This window comes from Abrus precatorius, unplaced genomic scaffold, assembly GCF_003935025.1.
Source record: "Abrus precatorius isolate BTA unplaced genomic scaffold, Abrus_2018 Scaffold11, whole genome shotgun sequence".
Classification (NCBI taxonomy): domain Eukaryota; kingdom Viridiplantae; phylum Streptophyta; class Magnoliopsida; order Fabales; family Fabaceae; genus Abrus; species Abrus precatorius.
This window is the reverse complement of record NW_020874303.1, coordinates 23957239-23978568: the sequence shown is the minus strand read 5'-3', so window position 1 is coordinate 23978568 and position 21330 is coordinate 23957239. Positions and strand designations below refer to the sequence as shown.

The window sequence follows — 21330 nt, the reverse complement described above, 5'->3', positions numbered from 1 at the left end:
ATAAAAAATAGCAGCAAACTGCATTGATAGGATGAAATATTGAAGATAAAATGTTCATGCCAATTCAACTTTGCTTCAAGAAAAGTATTACATGAAAGCGGTAGTTGCCCATCTCAGTATAACATTGAAGTAAATATTAGATAAAGTTAATTTTAAAAAGTTGAGAAAAAATGTGTGTTAAAAAATATATTAAAATTTATTCATATACTTACGTAAAAAATGAATACTCACGGGTGGTATGGGATTGAGGTGGGGCACTGCTTGCGCGACAAATTGAGTAATCTGAATAGTGTGAGAGAGGGGTAGCTTTTGGCTATTTGTTAGAAAACAAAAACGGAGAGAGGAACAGTGTTTGTGCTTCTGCTTCCATGCACCACTGTTTCTCCATTCATTATAGACTTAATATATCAATGATAAATACACAGATAATTTCAGGACAATAGATACAAATCTTCTAAATTCGAGGAGTAATATCAGAAGTTCAAATGAGTAAATTTACTCCATTCATTATATTTTTAAAATATCAACAGTAAAAATTAAAATTAATATAAAATTTATTTTTCATTTTTCCTATTCTGCTTTTTTCTTTGGTCGCGTTCAGCAAGTTATCTATCACCATCTCAGTTAATCCCATATGAGAGCAATAAAAAGAATTGATTATGAATGCGCTTAGAGTTCTTATTTTACTTATAATTTTCTCTTTATTATTATCTCAAATAATCAAGCAAGATAGCTAATAGAGAAAAACATAAAAATTCTATCAGCTTGTTAATTAAAAAATTTAATTAAAAACCTAATTTTGATTAATCTTCTTAATTTTAATGTATCTTATAAATTCATTAACTAAAGATAAAGGTTGATGTTATCTTATAATCTTATTAAATATAAATTAACTATAGAAATCTCCCGAAATTGAGATTGGATAATTGTCTCTCTGGTGTTATCACACGTGAGAGTGATTCCTGCATGACGCTCGGCATTGACTTAATTATGATTTAACTAGGGTTGCTTAGCCAGTAATCTTCTTTTTATTTATTTACTTCAGGTTCCAAAAAAAAGGACACGGGTTTAAACATTTAAGAATGGATTTTGATGCATTGATTACTACTCAGAAAAATTGAATCATTTAACCTACTATCATATAAAGAGTAATAATTAAAAATTCCTGGGGTCCAACTTTTGATTGATTAATTAATGGGGATCATTATTAAGTACATACTTATTCACCTAACCAAATGAAAATCCCAATAACATAAATCTCAACACGACAATGGCAAATTAAAAATTTGGTCATGCATTCCATGACTTACTTGCTCCTAAGAAATAATAATATTAAATTTCAAAAATTAAATAATATACTAAGCAACGGAACCAAATTATTGACTTTGACTATTCGATATTTATCCTTTCAATAATCTCCCAGTCCATATTTCCTTACAATTTAAATAGTAACATCTATCTTTGTATAATTATTTTTTATTTAAATTTTTAAATTAAAAAATGTTAACCATGAAGTAAATTTACAATAGTATAAAAAAATATTTTCAACTTCAATTAATCTTTATCTCTCTTTTTTATTATATGTAGAACGTATTATATATACATTATAAATTAAAAAATATTAACAATAAAGTAAGTATTACGAGCGTAAAAACATAAGTATTTTGAACTTACTTTAACTTTTATCTCTTTTTTCTATCATACGTATCACTTATTATATCTATTTTTTTTATTTCTCTTTTCAGATGTATATATCTATGGAACATAAAATGTGGATTGACTTAATTTTATTTTTTATTTTTTAATTTATTTTATGTTTAATTTAAGTTTTTATATTATTTTTTGAATCAATTAAGTTTTTTTACTTCTAAAATTATGTAAATTTAAATTTTTTATTGATTTTATTATATTTAAACCTAAATTTAATTTTCTTATAAATATTTGAAAAATGAAAGATATAAAATAATTTTAAATATTTAAAAGTAAAAAAAGCATAAAATTTTGATAAGATTTGAAAAAGAAATTAAAGATGTTTGATTAAAATTTGAAAAAGGAAATTTTTGAATTTTTTTTTTATTTTGATTGAAATTTGATTTTTGTATTAATGATTTTTAGGAACAATATAATTAATTTAATTTATTAAAATTCTGAGTGAAAAATACAAATTTGAATCTTTGGTGCAAAAGAAGATCATCCAAAAAGTTACATTTGCACTATTTTGAAAATAGGAAAATTATTCAACTAAAAAAAATAAAAGGACAGAAATAGTATATATTTTAAACTGATAGACTACCCAAAATCATGTTCATTGTTCATTGATGTTTTCCTTTAACGCTATTCTAACTTTAGTCTTAAGGAGTATCCAATGATGAATATTCTAACACATAGAAAATGAAAATAATTTAATCAAGATAATGACTTATAACTAATGATGACATTTTCATACTTTATCTCTTTGTTTTCCTAAAGCAAACCACTAATAATGGTGTCAAGAATCAAGAGTGCCAACTGCACACCTAACATAGCCACTAATCGTTTGTCTCTAGCCATGAACTACAAAAAATTCTGCACATCAACATATGAGGAGAGAGAGAAAGCGGAAGCAATCAGGACATTCTGAAGCTTTCCTTTTTATTTCCCTTTCCTTGCTGAGAATAACTGAATTCAAAAGTGAAATTATTTTTTACAACAGGTTTTTTTTCTACAAACCCCGAGAGAGATAAGAAAATATGTAAAATAAAATGACTAATGTAATAAAGAAAATACAGAGAAAAGTAATAATATAAAAAAGTAATATTATATGGATGGTTTTTTCTATATTATTTAGTATGATACACTAAAGATATTCACTTCAATTACTTTTAGTTTTGCATATAAATAAAACACACACATACCACAGGCTGAACTGGTTTTGTAGGGTGACTCAAATTGCTTTAAGTAGTTGAACCTGCAACAAGGTCCTTGCAGCCATGGATGCATCATCTTTGCACATAGTGATGTTTCCATGGTTTGCCATGGGACACCTAACTCCATATCTTCACCTCTCCAACAAGTTAGCAAATAGAGGACATAGAATCTCCTTCTTCATCCCCAAGAGAACACAAACTAAGCTACAACATCTCAACCTTCACCCACACCTCATCACTTTTGTTCCCATCACTGTTCCTCATGTTGATGGCCTTCCTCATGATGCTGAAACTTCTTCGGAAGTGCCCTTCTCCTTATTCCCACTTATTGCCAAAGCTATGGATTTCACAGAGAAGGACATTGAACTTCTCCTAAGGGAATTGAAGCCACAAATTGTTTTCTTCGATTTCCAACATTGGATACCAAACTTGACACGAAGATTAGGCATCAAGTGCATCCAACATTGGATAGTTAATCCATTATCAATAGCTTACCTATGGAACGGACCGAGACGATGCCAAGGAGGAGAATTAACTGAAGATGATCTTATGAAACCGCCTCGAGGGTTTCCTGATTCATCCATCATGCTTCATCCACATGAACGGAGATTCCTAGCTGCCACAAGGAAAATAGAGTTTGGTAATGGTGTTTTGTTGTACGATCGTCTCGATATAGGTTCAAGCTCTTCAGATGCACTTGGATTCAAAGGTTGTAGAGAGATTGATGGGCCATATGCAGACTATCTTGAAACTGTGTATGGAAAACCTGTTCTACTTTCAGGACCTTTGTTACCTGACCCACCAAAAACTACTTTGGAGGAAAAATGGGTTGCATGGCTTGGAGGATTCAAGGATGGTTCTGCTATTTTCTGTGCTTATGGAAGTGAAAGCCCGTTACAGCAAAATCAATTTCAAGAGTTGTTGCTTGGTCTTGAACTAACTGGTTTTCCATTTCTTGCAGCACTTAAGCCCCCTAACGGATTTGAGTCTATTGAAGAAGCTTTGCCAGAAGGGTTCAAAGAAAGGGTTCAAGGAAGAGGGATTGCATATGGAAGTTGGGTGCCACAGCAACTGATTTTAGGTCATCCTTCTGTTGGGTGCTTCATAACACATTGTGGAGCAGCTTCTATAACAGAGGCACTTGTGAATAAGTGTCAGTTAGTGTTCTTACCACGATTAGGTGCTGACCATGTCATAAATGCACGAATGTTAAGTGGAAAGTTAAAGGTAGGAGTGGAAGTGGAGAAAGGTGAAGAAGATGGCCTGTTCACCAAAGAAAACATTTGTAGAGCTGTGAAAATTGTAATGGATGATGAGAATGAGTTTGGAAGAGAAGTGAGAGCAAATCATACGAAAATGAGGAACTTCTTACTAAGCGACAAATTAGAATCATCATGTGTTGAGAGTTTTTGTCGCAAGCTTCAAGATTTACTTTAAACTATAAGCAGCATGCAAGTTGCACTGTTCAATAAATAAAATGTTTAATTGTTTATTGAATAATTCATCAATGCTTCCTCGATTATACTCCTCCCCAGTCGACACTTGATAGCAAAATAATATTCTCAAATACTTTCTCATAGTATTTTCTTCAGTTAATTATAAAAAAAATTATTTTTAACGTTACCATGTCTTTTACTTTTCTTTTCATATCTATCACAATATCATGCATTTACAATATATGTTTTCTAACTCAATATTATACATGTAAAATATATTTTTGTTAAAATACACATATAATTAATATAATATTTAGTAGTGTATTATATGTGATTATTTTTATAATTATGCAAATTTTTTAAATTTCATGTCTTTGATATTATAATATATTTTAATATTTCATGATACATGTGCATTGCAAAGACTATTAAACTAGTATATTTTAAAAGAATAGTTGAATAAAAAGTGTTAAATACGAAATCAGAGAAAGAAAATATAAAATTAAAAAAAATAAAAAACAAAATTAGTTTATGTCAAAAAATTTTACTTAAATAAAAAAATTTTATTTAAATAAATTTTGCCGTAATTTTTTATTTTTTTTTTAATTTTACTTAATGCTTTTGAATAAGTAAAATGAAACTATTCATTCAATTCCTACCTGGGAGAATCTAGATCGCATGTGTAACATGTCATGTCAATTCTAGAAAAAGCATCCACCACTGTGTTTAAGCTTTTCTACGCTGCTTCATTGTCATGTGAGTAATCTCTGCAGAAATTTGTGTCATGTGAGTAATCTCCGCAGAATTTTGTGAACCACACAACAATTTTTCGTTCTTTAGCCATCACATGCAAAGCCCCCATGTCTTGATAATCAACTCCAACCTCTTACAATAGTGAGAAGAAATGGTTATATAAATATATAAGTTATATGCTTTTTTTTTTAAGTCATATAATATTCTTAAGACTTTTAATTTTTAAATTTTGATGATTTATATATAATTTTTATAGAATTTATCTGTGGATATGCTTAGTAAAATAAAATAAAATAAATAAAAACATAATAATTATTATAAAGTAATAAAAAGAAAGAAGTAAATGAAAAGGCGGAAAATGATTGAAAAAAAAGACGAAGAAATAGAGTTGTAATTAATACAGTGCGATAAATAAAATAAAAATAATATAAAAAAAGTAGCTGTAAAAATATATGGGACTGTTTATTTTTAAAAAAACATTTTTTATTAATATTTTGTCATTTTTAATTATAAGATCGTTACTTTACTTTTATTTTGTTAATATTTTTAAATTTTTATACATTTTTTTATTATTTTTCGTATAAACCTTTAAAACAAGAAAATAAAGAAAAAAAAATGACAGTAACTTTGTAACTAACAGTAAAAATAAAAACGTTTTTTTTAAAACTAAACAATCCTTTAAATTATTAAATATATAAACCAATTATTATATTTTCAAACTCACAATTGTTAATATTCATTTTCATCGTCCCTTTTTCTCTATGCTCTTTTAATTATAACGCATCTGATATTTTCTTTCTCTCTTTCTCTTCTTCCTTTCTCGCTTTCGTCTGTCGTTAAATTTCCATTTTAATGTGATTATCTAGCCAACATAATTGATTAAGTAAAATTATTCCATAAAAATCTTAATCTCATTCGCAATAAAACTCAGAATTCAAGTAAATCTTGAAGCTTGAGACAGAAACTATCAATACAGGTGGACTCTAAGTCGTTGCTTTGAAAGAAGTTCCTCACTCTTGCATGGTTTTCCCTCACTTCTCTTCCAAGCTCATTTCCTTCTTCCATCACAATTTTCACAGCTTTGCATACACTTTCTTTTGTGAACAAACCATCTTCTTCACCTTTCTCCACTTCCACCCCAACCTTCAACTTTGTACTCATCATTCGTGCATTCATGATGTGATCATTACCCAGGCGTGGCAACAACACCAATTGACACTCACTCAAAAGTCCCTCAGTCATAGAAGCAGCCCCACAATGTGTTATAAAGCACCCAACAGAAGGGTGTCCTAAAATCAATTGTTGTTGTACCCAACCTCCATATGCAATCCCTCTTCCTTCAACCCTTTCTTTGAACCCTTCAGGAAGAGCTTCTTCAATAGACTCAAATCCTTCAGGGGGCTTAAGTGCTGCAAGAAATGGAAAACCAGTTAGTTCAAGACCAAGCAACAACTCTTTAAATTCATTTTGCTGTAATGGGCTTTCACTTCCATAAGCACAAAAAATAACAGAACCAGCTTTGAATCCTCCAAGCCATGCAACCCATTTTTCCTCTAAGGTAGAGTTTGGTGGCTCAGGTAAAAGAGGCCCTGAAAGTAGAACAGGTTTCCCATACACAGTTTCAAGATAATCAGCATATCGCCCATCAAATTCTCTGCAACCCTTGAATCCAATTGCATCTGAAGAGCTTGCACCTAAATGGAAACGATCGTACAACAAAACACCACTACCAAACTCTAATTTCCTTGTGACAACTAGGAATCGTAGTTCATGTGCATGAAGCTTGATGGCTGAATCAGGAAACCCCTGAGGCGGTTTCATGAGATCAACTTCAGTTAATTCTCTTCCTTGACTCTTTCTTGGTCCGTGCCACATGTAAGCTACTGATAACGGATTAACAATCCAGTATTGTATGGACTTGATGCCCAAGCTTCGTGTCACGTTTGGTAACCAATATTGGAAATCAAAGAAAACAATTTGTGGGTTTAGTTTCTTTAGGAGAAATTCGATGTCTTTTTGTGTGAGATCCATGGCTGTGGCAATAAGTGGGAATAAAGAGAAGGGTACATCTGCAGTGGTCTCAGCATCGTGGGGAAGGCCATCAACGTGAGGAACAGTGATAGGGACAAAAGTAATGAGGTGTGGGTGAAGGTTGAGATGTTGTAGCTTTGTTTGTGCTCTTTTGGGTATGATGAAGGAGATTTTGTGCCCTCTCTTTGCTAACTTGTTTGAAAGGTGAATATTCGGTGCTATGTGTCCCATGGCAAACCATGGAAACATCACTATGTGAAGAGGAGTTGCTTCCATGGTTAATATTAATGTAGAAATGAAGTATAGAATCACAACGCCTTCTGATTTATAATAAGAAGATGATTGGTTGACACATGATAGTTTTTAGTGTGGGTGAGATGAGTAAGATAGTTGAAATGTGTTAGTAGGAATAGTTGAAAATAGTAGTTGAAGAAGTTTTAGTAAGAGACTCAAGAGATGGAGAATTGATGTCTTAATTACTTCTTCTTCATTTGCATTTACAATGAGGTAGCATGCCTATTTATAGGTATTATCCACCATTTGGTTCAATATATTAGAACTATCTAGAAACTTGAAGATTTACAATATTCTAGAACTTTCTCTAGAAGCATCTACATACTAGAAGATACAATTAGTTTTTCTTAAATTATTTTTAGTATTTTTTCTAGACTATTCTAGAAATTTGTATCAATTTCTAATAACACATTAAAATAGAAATTTAATAATAGAAGAAAGAGAGATAAGAGGAAAAAAGAGAGAAAGAAAATATAAGATGCGTTAGATTTTTTTATAATTAAGAAACACATAAAAAAAAAGGAAAATAGCGTGATAAAGTAATTAATATTATAAAAAGGTAAAAAATATACATCCACTTCACCATTGATGCACCTCCTTTGCGCTTAGCAGTGTATCCTTTACTTCATTGTTTCATCTCTCCGACGAGTTGGCAAAGAGGACAAGTAAGAGTAATATCCTAATATATTTTTTTAAACACACTTATTAAAGTATTTATTGTAATTAATATTTTTTTAAAATATTTTTTATTTTGTATTAAAAAGATACTTTAGATTTTAAAAAATTTGCTCTCAAGCCATTCTCAAAGAGAGATAAAATACAATTTCTAAAAGTTATAACTGATTCCTCCCGTTTATCCTCCAGAAAACTAGATTCCTCTTTAACTTCTACAATTACCTTCAACTGCTTTGGTCTTGAATCCTGGTCCAAGAAACTTTCAAACTCAACAATCTCAATTCTCATAGCACCACTAAATTTTCAACTGCTGAAATTAAGAGTCTGTTTGATTTATTTTTAAAAGTATTTTTTAATTTTTAAAAATAAATCAAACATATTCCACAAGTGGAGATGAATCATGTAAACCAACAACTCTCACTATATCACCCAAACGGCAGCGATAGAATCCTCTGAGTTGTAACAAACGAATACAAAATGGAAGGTAAGAAAAAGAGTGCGTAAAATTGTATATTTTTTTCTTTACTTTTATTTTTAATAAAATAAACATTGATATGAAATAAATAGAACGAAGAGACATGAAATAGTTATAAATAAAAATAATAATAAATAACAAATGACATTATAAATAAAAAAAAGTATTAGAGAAGAATGGGAAAAAAAAATCCTTACATTGTCCAATCATTGACACGTTGACGCTGGTCCTGCTCACGATGCTGACCACAATAAAGTGGTGTGGCCCTGAACTGATAAGATCCTCTCATGTCTTAATCTTACTCCAGAGATGTCCATTGTGTAATTTAATTATTCAAATTTATTCATATATTATTTAATACAATTTAATATTATAATATATTTCTAATGATCAAGATTAGGATTATTTTTATCTATATAATTTTTCTTTAAAATTTAAAAAAATGAATTTTTTTTATAAAATTACGAAAATATAATTTTTTCAAAAGTCACAGGCGACTTTTAGGACGATTTTTTTATATACTTTTTAAATATTTATTTATTTTTGAAAAATTATAATTGATGACTTTTGAATTTTTTTATTTTTAATATTTTTTTTAGAAATTGCTGTTAACAACTTTTAAAATTTTATTATTCTTTAAATTTTTTATCTCTAAATTTCTATAGCTACACTAAAAAATGTCATTGATAATTTTTAAAGTTTATATATTTGTAATTTTATAAAAAATCTTATATTTTTTAAATTTTGAAAAAAAATCATATATAAAAAAAACTTCAAGATTACTTGTGAATAAAGTAATAGCATTAAATCTATTTTTCACGGGCCACACTGATATGAAATTTCTACAACTTCTCTTTTATGGATTCAAATTTTCTTTAAGAACAAAACATTTAATTTTATTTTTATTTAAATAAAAGTAAATTCACTTAAATAAATTTTTTAAAATTAATTTAAAAACTTGTAAAATTTATTTAAACAAATTTATATCACTATTTTTCTTTCACACACATTTTTTTTTCGTAACCTATTTCTTCATTTTCATTTTCATTTTTTTTTATTTTTGTCACTTTACCACTTTTATCTAAATCGTCTCTCCTATTAAAAAAAAAATACCACGGGTATAAGATTGGGAAGAGAGCAGGTGAGAGAAGGAATTGGGCCAAGATTATTAGGACAGGAGAGCAGCACCAGAGGGTTAAGTGAAAGAGAAGAGGGAGGGGTGGTCTTAGAAAACGGAAGAAGGGAAGGGGTAGGGTGAAGGAAGGGAGCAAAAGTGAAATGAATATGACATGGATCAAAAAAGAGATAAAGAAATAGAAAATAGATATGTTTTTAATTATTAAAATGAAAACATTAATAATTATTAAAGCATTGATAATTTAAACTAAAATTTGTACTATAATAATTTTAATGATTAAATAAGAAGATAAAAAAAACTAGAGAGAATCTAAACTCTGAAGATTAGGCCATTACTATCAAAAGAGCAAAATGGATTTTCTACAATTTTTTTAGTGCATATGCTTAGTATAAAATAGAAGAGAAAAATATATAATAAATAATATAAAATAATAAAAAGAGAAAAGTAAATAAAAACATTAAAAAATATATTAAGTACGGGAAAATTTTATTTTATGTCGTATGAGAGAAAAGATAAATCAAAATAAACTAAAAGAGGATGAAAGTAAGATTGAATTATGATGTAATACAAAAGAAAGAAAAAAATTAAAAAAAAAATGTAAGAAAAAGTGATTATTAGAAATTAAAAATATGAGTTGCTTAATGTATAAAATAATTATTATATACATATATTTATTTTTTTCTCCCGTGTAATTTTAATTGTGTCTTTCTCTTTATCTCTTTTTATTTGTTTTCTTTATCACGTTATATTCTTTTCTTTTACGATCTCCTTTTCTTCCACCAGTTCAACACCCATTTATTGAATGGGACCCCATCATTTATAACCCTAAAATAAGATATGAAATGGGTGTAAGAAGAAAGACTTACGGTAATAAAGAAAACACGTATAGATGATAAAACAGAAAGAAAGATAATCAGAAAGAAAAGATAATTAAAAATAAACACAAAGAAATGTGTACCAAAAAATATAATTAAGTACTCTTTATACTTGCATTAACGTGTGCAAATACACAGTTCAATGTTCACCATGGAGGCAACTCCTCTTCACATCGCCATGTTTCCATGGTTTGCCATGGGACACCTAACCCCATATCTTCACCTCTCCAACAAGTTAGCAAAAAGAGGGCACAGAATCTCCTTCATCATACCCAAAAGAACAAAAACAAAGTTACAACATCTCAACCTTCACCCACACCTGATCACTTTTGTCCCCATCACTGTTCCTCACGTTGATGGCCTTCCCCACGATGCTGAGACTACCGCAGATGTACCCTTCTCTTTATTCCCATTTATTGCCACAGCTATGGATCATACAAAGAAGGACATTGAACTTTTTCTAGAAAAACTAAAGCCACAAATTGTTTTCTTCGATTTCCAACACTGGTTACCAAACGTGACACGAAGCTTGGGCATCAAATCCATACAATACTGGATAAGTAATCCATTATTACTATCTTACCTATGGCATGGACCAAGACAGAGCCAAGGAAGAGAATTAACTGAAGTTGATCTCATGAAACCACCTCAGGGGTTTCCTGATTCAGCCATCAAGCTTCATGCACATGAACTACGATTCCTAGTTGTCACAAGGAAACTAGAGTTTGGTAGTGGTGTTTTGTTGTACGACCGTTTGCATTTAGGTTCATGCTTTTCAGATGCAATTGGATTCAAAGGTTGCAGAGAATTTGATGGGCTATATGCTGATTATGTTGAAACTGTATATAAGAAGCCTGTTCTACTTTCAGGGCCATTGTTACCTGAACCACCAAATTCTACTTTAGAGGAAAAATGGGTTGCATGGCTTGGGGGATTCAAGGCTGGTTCTGTTATTTTTTGTGCTTATGGAAGTGAAAGTCGGTTACAACAAAATCAATTTGAAGAGTTGTTGCTTGGTCTTGAACTAGCTGGTTTTCCATTTCTTGCAGCACTTAAGCCCCCTGAAGGATTTGAGTCTATTGAAGAAGCTCTTCCTGAAGGGTTCAAAGAAAGGGTTGAAGGAAGAGGGATTGCATATGGAGGTTGGGTACAACAACAATTGATTTTAGGACACCCTTCTGTTGGGTGCTTTATAACACATTGTGGGGCTGCTTCTATGACTGAGGGACTTTTGAGTGAGTGTCAATTGGTGTTGTTGCCCCGCCTGGGTAATGATCATATCATGAATGCACGAATGATGAGTACAAAGTTGAAGGTTGGGGTGGAAGTGGAGAAAGGTGAAGAAGATGGTTTGTTCACAAAAGAAAGTGTATGCAAAGCTGTGAAAATTGTGATGGACGAAGGAAATGAGCTTGGAAGAGAAGTGAGGGAAAACCATGCAAGAGTGAGGAACTTCTTTCAAAGCAACGACTTAGAGTCCACCTGTATTGATAGTTTCTGTCGCAAGCTTCAAGATTTACTTGAATTCTGAGTTTCAACGATTGGAAATCTAATTAAGATTTGTATGCAGTAAATTTACTTAATAATTATGTTGGTCATATAATCAATCCAACGAGGCTGCTTTTTCTCCTTGTTTTTGCGTAGAATCTTTTAGATAAAATATTATTCGGTGGAAACAGTAATAACATCTTACATTTTTCTTTCTAAAAGAGAGGAGAGGAGCCAGCACTGGGGATAGAAATAAAGATGTAATTTATCACTGAGCTATTGACACATATGCTGCATGTGGGCCTATGACAAGTACATTTATTGGCCACTATATGTGGCAGTACTTGTGAATCACATTACTACCTACCGTAATTGGATCCGGATCCTCTCATGTTCTGGCGCAAACATGAGTATCCTGTCCAAATTTGCTTAAGCGAATTTCCAATGACTTAACTGAATTTGAGTGAATTTTAGCTTAAGTCAAAGTTTTTAGTTTAAGCGACGCATTTATGAAATCTTGGCTTTAAAGCGAGGCCAAGCGAGAGGTTGAGAATATCCGCTTAAGCAATAAATAACCGCTTAAGCGAATATGGAATCGCTCCATTTAGCTCAAGCGAATCTTGTTTCATATTAAGCGAATTTGGAACAGAGAGCCATGTATTTCAGGATAGGTACTCGCTTAAGCTATTATGTATTCGCTTAAGTGAAGATGTTATTGGCTTAAGCGGATGCAAGCGAATTTATTTAAAATGAAGTGAATTTGGGACAGAGAGCACTGATACACAAACTCATAAATCGCTTAAGCTAATTTGGATTAGCTTAAGCAAATTAATATATAGCTTAAGCGATTTATGTGAGATTGGAGCGAATTTAACGGCTTAAACGAATTATGCAGAAATTGAAAAGATTATGAAGAAACTGACAGCATGTCAAAATTTTACAAAATTGCTTATCAAAGTCAAATTCACTCATCCAAAAATAGTTAATTGTGGCAAAAAATAATATGGATAACGAGTTCATTCCATTAATGGTCCACAATTGTTCATAATAAAATATACACAAAAAGGATTCATTACTACATAGGCAATTCAAAAACAAAAGAAGCAGAGCCATTCCATTCCATTCCAGAACAACAGAATCAAATATTTCTGGATGAGTGAATTTGACATGGATAACGAGTTGTTGAAAACAAGCGTTACAATGAGTTGAAACATGAGTACGACTCTCACCATAAACTACCCATGTTGCGGTATGAGGTTTCACCAATCTTAATACAAATGGCCAAGGTTTACACACATACAATATTTAACTTATTCCAACATCAGTTTGCTCAATTCTTAGCTTGTAGCATATTACAAAGGATTGAAACTCCTCCTTTGATTGAATATGTGATTATTAGAGTCCATCAACAAAGATCATGGACAATTACGTTTGAACCTTCCTCAAGCACTATATATTGCTCTTGTAAGAAGTTTGAAACATTTGGCATACTTTGTTGTCATGCATTGAAAGTGTTTGAAGCCAATGATGTGAAAGTTATCCCTGATAAATACATACTTAAGAGATGGACAACACATGGTCGTAGTGGGATTATTCATAATGTCAAAGGAACAGAGGTAGAAGGAGATCCTAAACTTAGTACCACACGTCGATACTGTCACCTAGCAGGTAAAATGATTAGGTTGGCCTGTGACGTTTCTACTTCAGAAGAATATTGTCAGCTAGTTGATGACAATATTAACAACTTAATCAGCAAAATCACAAAGCTTCGACTGCAAACAAACAGTCTTACGGATAAAGATAAAGATGATACACAAATGTTGGCCAATAATAATGGTACACAACCTAAGGGATTTAAGCTCCGACCAAGCACTAAGAGGAAAGGGAATAAACGTTTCAAAAGTTGGGTTAAGCTACAAGCAAATAGAAAGAAGAGCAGAACTTCAATTTTAGATCAATCAACATCTCAGGTTCTTTTATATAATGATTTTGAATACCAAATATATACAATTCAGTTAACTTCCATATTATAACCATATGATATAATAATATGGGTGTTAATATGTTATAGGAATATCAATCAATGGTTTGTGATCCAGTTGAAGTACATTGTTCGGTACCTCCAACTTATGATCCCCCTCACACATTACTTACTCAATTAAGTTTCACAGATTTGTTGAGAGTAATAATTTTTAGCTTAACTTTACATTGTCTAATCATTAATGCTGGTTTCTAATATCTCTTCTTATCTTATAGGGACCACTTCATGATATCAATGATTCTAGCCTGGATGATATTTGATTCTGTTGTTCTGGAATGGAATGGAATGGCTCTGCTTCTTTTGTTTTTGAATTGCCTATGTAGTAATGAATCCTTTTTGTGTATATTTCATTATGAACAATTGTGGACCATTAATGGAATGGACTCTTTATCCATATTATTTTTTGCCACAATTAACTATATCTGGATGAGTGAATTTGACTTTGATAAGCAATTTTGTAAAATTTTGACATGCTGTCAGTTTCTGCATAATCTTTCTAATTTCTGCATAATTCGCTTAAGCTGTTAAATTCGCTTAAGCGATTATAAATTCGCTCCAATCTCACATAAATCGCTTAAGCTAATCCAAATTAGCTTAAGCGATTTATGGGTCTGTGTATTAGTGCTCTCTGTCCCAAATTCGCTTCATTTTAAATAAATTCACTTGCATCCGCTTAAGCTAATAACGTCTTCGCTTAAGCGAATACATAATAGCTTAAGCGAGTACCTATCCTGAAATACATGGCTCTCTGTTCCAAATTTGCTTAATATGAAACAAGATTTGCTTGAGCTAAATGGAGCGATTCTATATTCGCTTAAGCAGTTATTTGTCGCTTAAGCGGATATTCTCGACCTCTCGCTTGGCCTCGCTTTAAAGCCAGGATTTCATAAATGCGTTGCTTAAGCTAAAAACTTTGGCTTAAACGAAAATTCACTCAAATTCACTTAAGCTGTTGGAAATTCGCTTAAGCGAATTTGGACAGGACGCTCATGTTCTGGAACATGAGAGGATCCGAATCTACCATAGTCAGTGAGGATAAGGTGAGGGTGAAACAATTCTTACCACTTACTTCTTAACATTTGTTTTATCTTTTTTATAAAAGAATAAAAATAAAAAAAATAATTATTTCAGTTTATCTTTTCCTATATTTTATATCCGATAAAAATGAACATAAATTAAGGAAAATTAATAAAATGAAAACAGAAATATATGTCTACAATGTTAATTGTTTAATATTCAAATAACGAAACCTTCTCATAGTTTTTCTTTAAAATAAGTTATTGAGTAGGAGAGTATTGACAATGCCTTACGATGCTAACGTGCATTTCCTTTTATTTTGTCTTGTTGCGACAACCGAATGGATCGCACAGAAGAGGGATTTTTTTTTGCTTAAGTATGATAATTTTAAAAATAAATTACCACAATAAGATTTTGGCAAAATATTTTTTTGTTTAGTTTCTGTGAGTGTATTTTTTATAGGATTAATATTTTCTTAATAATAAAAAATAAGTGTCAATTGCGTAAAATTTACATTTATTTTTTAATTCATATAAAGATTGACTCGTATTTCATTTTATTATTAAAAAATAATATTGATAAATTAAAAATGGACATAACTATGCAGAGGTTTAAGTCTCTTATAGGGTTAATATTTACTTTTTTAATAATAAAAAAATAAGTGTCAATTATGTAAAAGTTGATATTTATTATTTTAATAATAAAAAATCAAGTATTATCTACGTGTAGAGATTGTCACTTTTTTATATATTAAAAACTAATGTTGATGAATAGGGAATTCACATGACAATGCAGAGGTCTAAGTTTTGGGACAGTGTTTTACCAACATCAAATATCCATTATCTCGAGATTGAGTGTAAAGCTACGATTTATGTAGTTAGAGGCATGTCTGAGATTGAAGAGAGAGAGCAAGAAAGAGACCAAAGATACCATTGGGAAGAGAGGGGAGGACTTATTTTTTAGTTTTATATTAAAAGAAATATATATTATTTAAGATGATAAATATATTATTAATATATTAAGTTTTTGTTATTATATTAATTTATATTTTTTATTTTTAAGAATTATTAATTTTAAATATATTTATTTAAAATATAAAAATAAGCTCTTCCTTCTCTCTTTCCCCTTCAAAAACTCTCTCCCAAATATACTTTAAAAAAAAGAGAAAGTTATGTAGGCTATCTATGTACGAAAATTTTCAGTTTGAAACATGTTTGAATTCATAACACCAAAAGGTCATAATGAACTTGGTGTAATTATAATATCTCATATTCTTTCTTACTTTATAAATAATTATTAAATTATATTAATATTATTAAATTAGAAGTAAGTGATACAAATTTTGAGAATTAAAAATTTTTTTATCGAAGTTTATTGAAATGGATTCGATCAATAAAGAATTAGGTACATAAAAAAGAAATAAAAATCTAAAATTTTATTTAACAATTTAAACTATTTTAAAAAGTTGTATATAAATCTTAAGTGGTTTATAAAGATTTAAAAATAAAAAATAAATAAAATTATAAAATTTGATTAAAATGACCAAAATTCTCTTAAGAACACTTAGAATGAAGTTTCATTTTGAATAAGCAAATGAAAAAGATAAATTCTAAAATTTTTATAGTGGATAGCTTATATGTAAAAGTTATGAATATGCAAGCATGAGTCCAAAGAGCAAGTATAAAAATTACCTAAAAATAGACCTAAAAACAATTGTAAATGAAGAAAAATGAGTTAGAAATAATAGTAAGGAGACATGTGATTCATTAGAACCCATGTGAAATTAATCATGATTAAGAGATAAGGTCAATTATGGCTAACTTAATCCCAGTTGAATGAATATATTCCACAAGGACCAATGAAATCAAGCTAAGTCAACAAAGTAATCATTAAGAAGACAAGACTAATGATGAGTAAATTGCGTAATGATTGAATTAATTCTTACCTAATTGATCTAATTGAATCATGATCATGACCATTGAATTTGAACTAAATAGGTTTCAAAAAATAATTAAAATGATTAGAATGAAGCTAAGAAGGTTAAAATCTAACTAGAAGTACAAAAGTCATCAGGAAAGAACAATTTAGACTTTTACAAATGTGCACGTATGTAGGCTTATGGAATAAGCTAAAAAGAGACCAAAATCAAATCTCAACACTTGTGATAGAGGGAGTACAATCGTGTAATGCCTTGGGAAAGGGCCAACAATAAGCCAAAATTTATATTTAAAGGCATGCATGCAAAAGAAAAGAACTTTCACCCAGCCTAAGGTGTTCTTAATTCTTTTTCATCTCAATTCTCTCTAAACTTATCCAAGTTCATCTCAAACACTTCACTTGAACTTCACAAAGTTAGATCATCCAATACTCCACCATAAAAGTACTGAATCAAACCTTGAACCCCAACAAAAACACCAAGATACCCCACAAATCCACGAAGTTTCTAACTTATCTTCTTGGAGATCATTGTCAAGTGAGCAAGGAGGAGACCAAGAGAGAAGGAGAATCACTTATTGTTGAGACTTTTTCTTTAAATATGGCAAGTATACCAGCTTTGTTGCAAGTAGTAACTAATAGAATATCGGAGTATCGTCCTCATAGAGTAATTCAAATATATTAATTAATAAGATACAAATTAATTGAACTTATATATAATAGAATTGATAGGTGATTTTTATGAAATGTTGAATAACAATTAAAATGTAAAACAACAATGTAAAATATGGTAAAATTCAAGTTAAAAAAGACGGGATTGATTTTCATCTATCTTCCTCTCTGTATTCTAGTAATTTAGCAATAAATATAGCAACTATTTTCAATAAATTTGATGCAAAATATGAAAGTCCTATATTTCAATTCCTTGAAAATATAGTTATAACTTGAAATCAAGATTAAAATCAGGATTTAAAAGCAATCATTAACTTGAAATCTATTCCTAAAGCAACTAGTTATTGAGTAATCTCAATCAGATCTAGATTTAAATAATATTTTTCTAAATATAACTCAGATCTGAGCTCCAGAAACTATCAAATAGACAAATTCAACCATTAACACAGATTGGAAACACCAAAACAATAAAAATGAAGAAAAACAACTATATTTATATAAAATACTGAGAATATATCAAGTTTGAAGATTTACATTCAATCTCATGCAAGATTTAGCTGCTCATGATAACCATAATAACAAGAATTGAGATACAAAATGAGTAGAACATCAAAAACTGAGTATTCGTACTCTTTTCCTATGCTTTGCACCGCTCTCCCTCTCTGAAAATCTATATGGAACGTAACCTCCTTTATAAACATAAAAGTTGGCTTTTATACTGGTTTGCTTGAACTTCTCTCGCTACAGCGATAACTCTTCACTGTAGCGAGACATAGAAATAAAAATTAGGTCATTCTGTTTGTCTATCGCTACAGCGATATTTCTCACTACAGTGACACAAGGATTCTCGCTACAGCAACACATTCTCATTGTAGTAAGAGGAACACAGATTCACCCTCTTCTCAATGAAGCATTCTCGCTGCAACGAGGATGTCTCACTACAGCGAGAAACCTCCAAAAGCTCACTTTTTTGCAACTTCATGCTTTATCTGTTCTTTTTTTAACTTTTTCCAATCTTCTTCAACTTTAAATGATGTCTCCTGTAACACCTTATGTTTAATTTTAATAAATCATAATTTCATAAATTTAGAATAAAATAAATTTCATTTCAAATAAGGTTCTCAATCCTTGGTTTCATCAAATATTTTAAAATAAGGAAAGCGGTTGCAATTTCTATCAAGTAACTACTATAGGACCCATTCAAATACATTAGTTTTAAATTAAAATCCTAGTCCCATAGCAGTTTCATCCGCCCCCTTCACTGAGTCTGGTGCTGATTGTCTTGACTACCTAAAAAATGAATGTAAGGGTGAGTATTCTACACTACTAAAACATACAATTAAGCATATAGTCTTACCTCCAGCACATTTCTAATACATTAAACAAATACAAGCACATGCATCATTATCACATCTATAAGCACAATTCATGAACCCATGCTTACTTACGCCAGCCATACTCACATTGACACTGTGATCACAGATTTACACCATGAATGGTCGCCGATTACCCCCGCCTCACAGATATCACATGAGCAGTCACAGGTTGCTCAGCAAAGGTAATGGTCAGAGGTCTAGTCAGGAAGAGAGTGTATGGCCTGTGGTGCACCCGTTCCACAGTGGGTGTCACCACCACTCCCTCTTCTCCAAGGTATTTCTACCGTCCTCATCTCTCACACCCTCAGTGTATCACTGAACCATTCACAGCACATTACAACGGCGTTACACGCCCCAATCACACATATTTTAGTATACGACACATAGCCCACATTTAACAGTTACGGCACTAGGCCCACATTTGATTTTCACAGCACACACAGCCCCTAGCCTATTTCTATTCATATTACACGGCCCTCGGGCCCACATTTTCATAATGTTCATTCAGATATACACACATGTATAAACGACACAAGTGCCCACATCACATATCTCAGCAATTTCCTACTCTCTACTCAGCCACATCAGAATATCACACAAAATATCAGCAAATCACACACAAAGGAGTAAGGTAGAGTCTCCCCTTACTTTGGATTAAAGACCCACGCTCAAACTCAACAACGGAAATGCTCCCCATACGGTTTTGGCCCTAAACACATGGAAGAATTCCATGAGAACCCCAAAAATTACCAAGAACAGAGAAAGGGAAGGAAAAACGAAAATCCTAACCATTTAAAACTCACCTTCAAGTGTTCCCCACACAAACCTGAGCTCCAATCTCGCTCCTGAAAAGCTTTGGAGGCAATTAATCGGTGGAATAGGGTTTGAGAGTGAGAGAATCGAACAGATTTCGAAGGGAGAGGGAGAAAATAACTCTCCCTGAACCCCAACCCCTTTTAAATCCTTTTCTGGTCACGACACTCTCGCTACAGCGAGATATTCTCACTGCAGCAATACGCCCTCTCGCTACAGCGAAAAAAAAGAGAAAACTGCACTCTGATTTCTGCAGAATCTCGCTACAGCGAGGCCCTCTCGCTACAACAAGACTACACCCAGAAATGCACCCAAAACTGTCGCTCTCTCGCTACAGCGAGAAGGTGACAGTTTAAGTCCTTCCTCCTAGGGCCCACTCGCTGCAGCGAGAACAACCTAGTATTTTGCCCTGCACTTAAGCACTTAGCCCATTTCAACCTCACCAGTCATGCATACACATAAATACACATACCCATGTACTTAATACACATAAACATCATTATCAAATAAATCAATACACGTGTGAATATATCTACATATATATAATAATATTATTACCAAAATTCGGGGCGTTACATCTCCTATTTAATTCCAACTACAAAATAGATCAAAAAGGAATTAAAACACTGCAATTGTATTCTTTTCTTGAAATATACAAGTATTTGTAAAAGTTCCAAGTTTAAAGGAAATTTAACAAAATAATCCAACTTTTAACATAAAAAGTGTTCAAGTCACCATCTCAAATCACTTATTTTATACAATTATCAACTCCCCCAACCTAGAATCTTTCTTGTCCTCGAGCAAAGTAATTGAATGCACAAAATTTTTTCACAAGAAACCTTTGAAATTAGTTTGAGATAAAATCAATCATCTTTGCTTCCATGTTCATCATCTAAGATTTTTCAAAACTTTTCAACTAAAGGGAATTGTTCATGATCAAGGATTTTGGTTATCCATTTAAAAGAATTAGGATGCTAGTGCACTTCACTTTCAAAGAAATAAGAGCAACACCATTCAATAATCAAAAGAAAAATCCTCTCATTCTCCCAAAATCTAGTGTTTATCTCACTTTCCTCAATGAATTCCTTAAGTTTAGCTTTGCTCTTTGCTTACAAATCATAGGGTCTTTCAGAAAAAGTTGTAATGTGGCTAGGCTTACAAATAAATCATTATTTTTCTAGAATTCAAAGTGAGTTAGAGCATTAGTGCAATCAAGATCACCATCTATTTATTGGTTTCCATCTCTAATTAACACCACATTTTTGTTAATCTTTAGATGTCTCCTTCTAATTTCAATATTTTCTTTTCTTTTGTCATATTAATTTTCATTCTTTTTTATTTGTTTCTTTTCTTTTTCTAGAAGAAAACTCCAATTATTCATTCATTTACCATGTACAACCAACTC

The 21330-nt window shown here is 31.2% G+C and overlaps 3 protein-coding genes across 3 annotated transcripts; 2 read left to right on the top strand and 1 right to left on the bottom strand.

Annotated features, from left to right (window-relative positions):
- The first annotated feature begins 2963 nt into the window (after positions 1 to 2963).
- Positions 2964 to 4343, top strand: LOC113856368 (anthocyanidin 3-O-glucoside 2''-O-glucosyltransferase-like). Its single transcript, XM_027488160.1, has one exon. The coding sequence runs from the start codon at positions 2970 to 2972 to the stop codon at positions 4341 to 4343; it is 1374 nt and encodes a 457-aa protein (XP_027343961.1). The 5' UTR covers positions 2964 to 2969.
- A 1514-nt stretch (positions 4344 to 5857) lies between these two features.
- Positions 5858 to 7613, bottom strand: LOC113854136 (UDP-glycosyltransferase 79B30-like). The gene has a single exon (XM_027485004.1). The coding sequence runs from the start codon at positions 7400 to 7402 to the stop codon at positions 6023 to 6025; it is 1380 nt and encodes a 459-aa protein (XP_027340805.1). The 5' UTR covers positions 7403 to 7613; the 3' UTR covers positions 5858 to 6022.
- A 3111-nt stretch (positions 7614 to 10724) lies between these two features.
- LOC113854681 (UDP-glycosyltransferase 79B30-like) lies at positions 10725 to 12205 on the top strand. The gene has a single exon (XM_027485830.1). It carries the CDS (start codon positions 10726 to 10728, stop codon positions 12112 to 12114), a length of 1389 nt encoding a protein of 462 aa, XP_027341631.1. The 5' UTR covers position 10725; the 3' UTR covers positions 12115 to 12205.
- The last annotated feature ends 9125 nt before the right edge of the window (positions 12206 to 21330 follow it).

Bases quoted from the DNA above. Each gene is read 5' to 3' on its own strand.
- LOC113854681 (XM_027485830.1), top strand. From the start codon at position 10,726: ATGTTCACCATGGAGGCAACTCCTCTTCACATCGCCATGTTTCCATGG.
- LOC113854136 (XM_027485004.1), bottom strand. From the start codon at position 7,402: ATGGAAGCAACTCCTCTTCACATAGTGATGTTTCCATGGTTTGCCATG.
- LOC113856368 (XM_027488160.1), top strand. From the start codon at position 2,970: ATGGATGCATCATCTTTGCACATAGTGATGTTTCCATGGTTTGCCATG.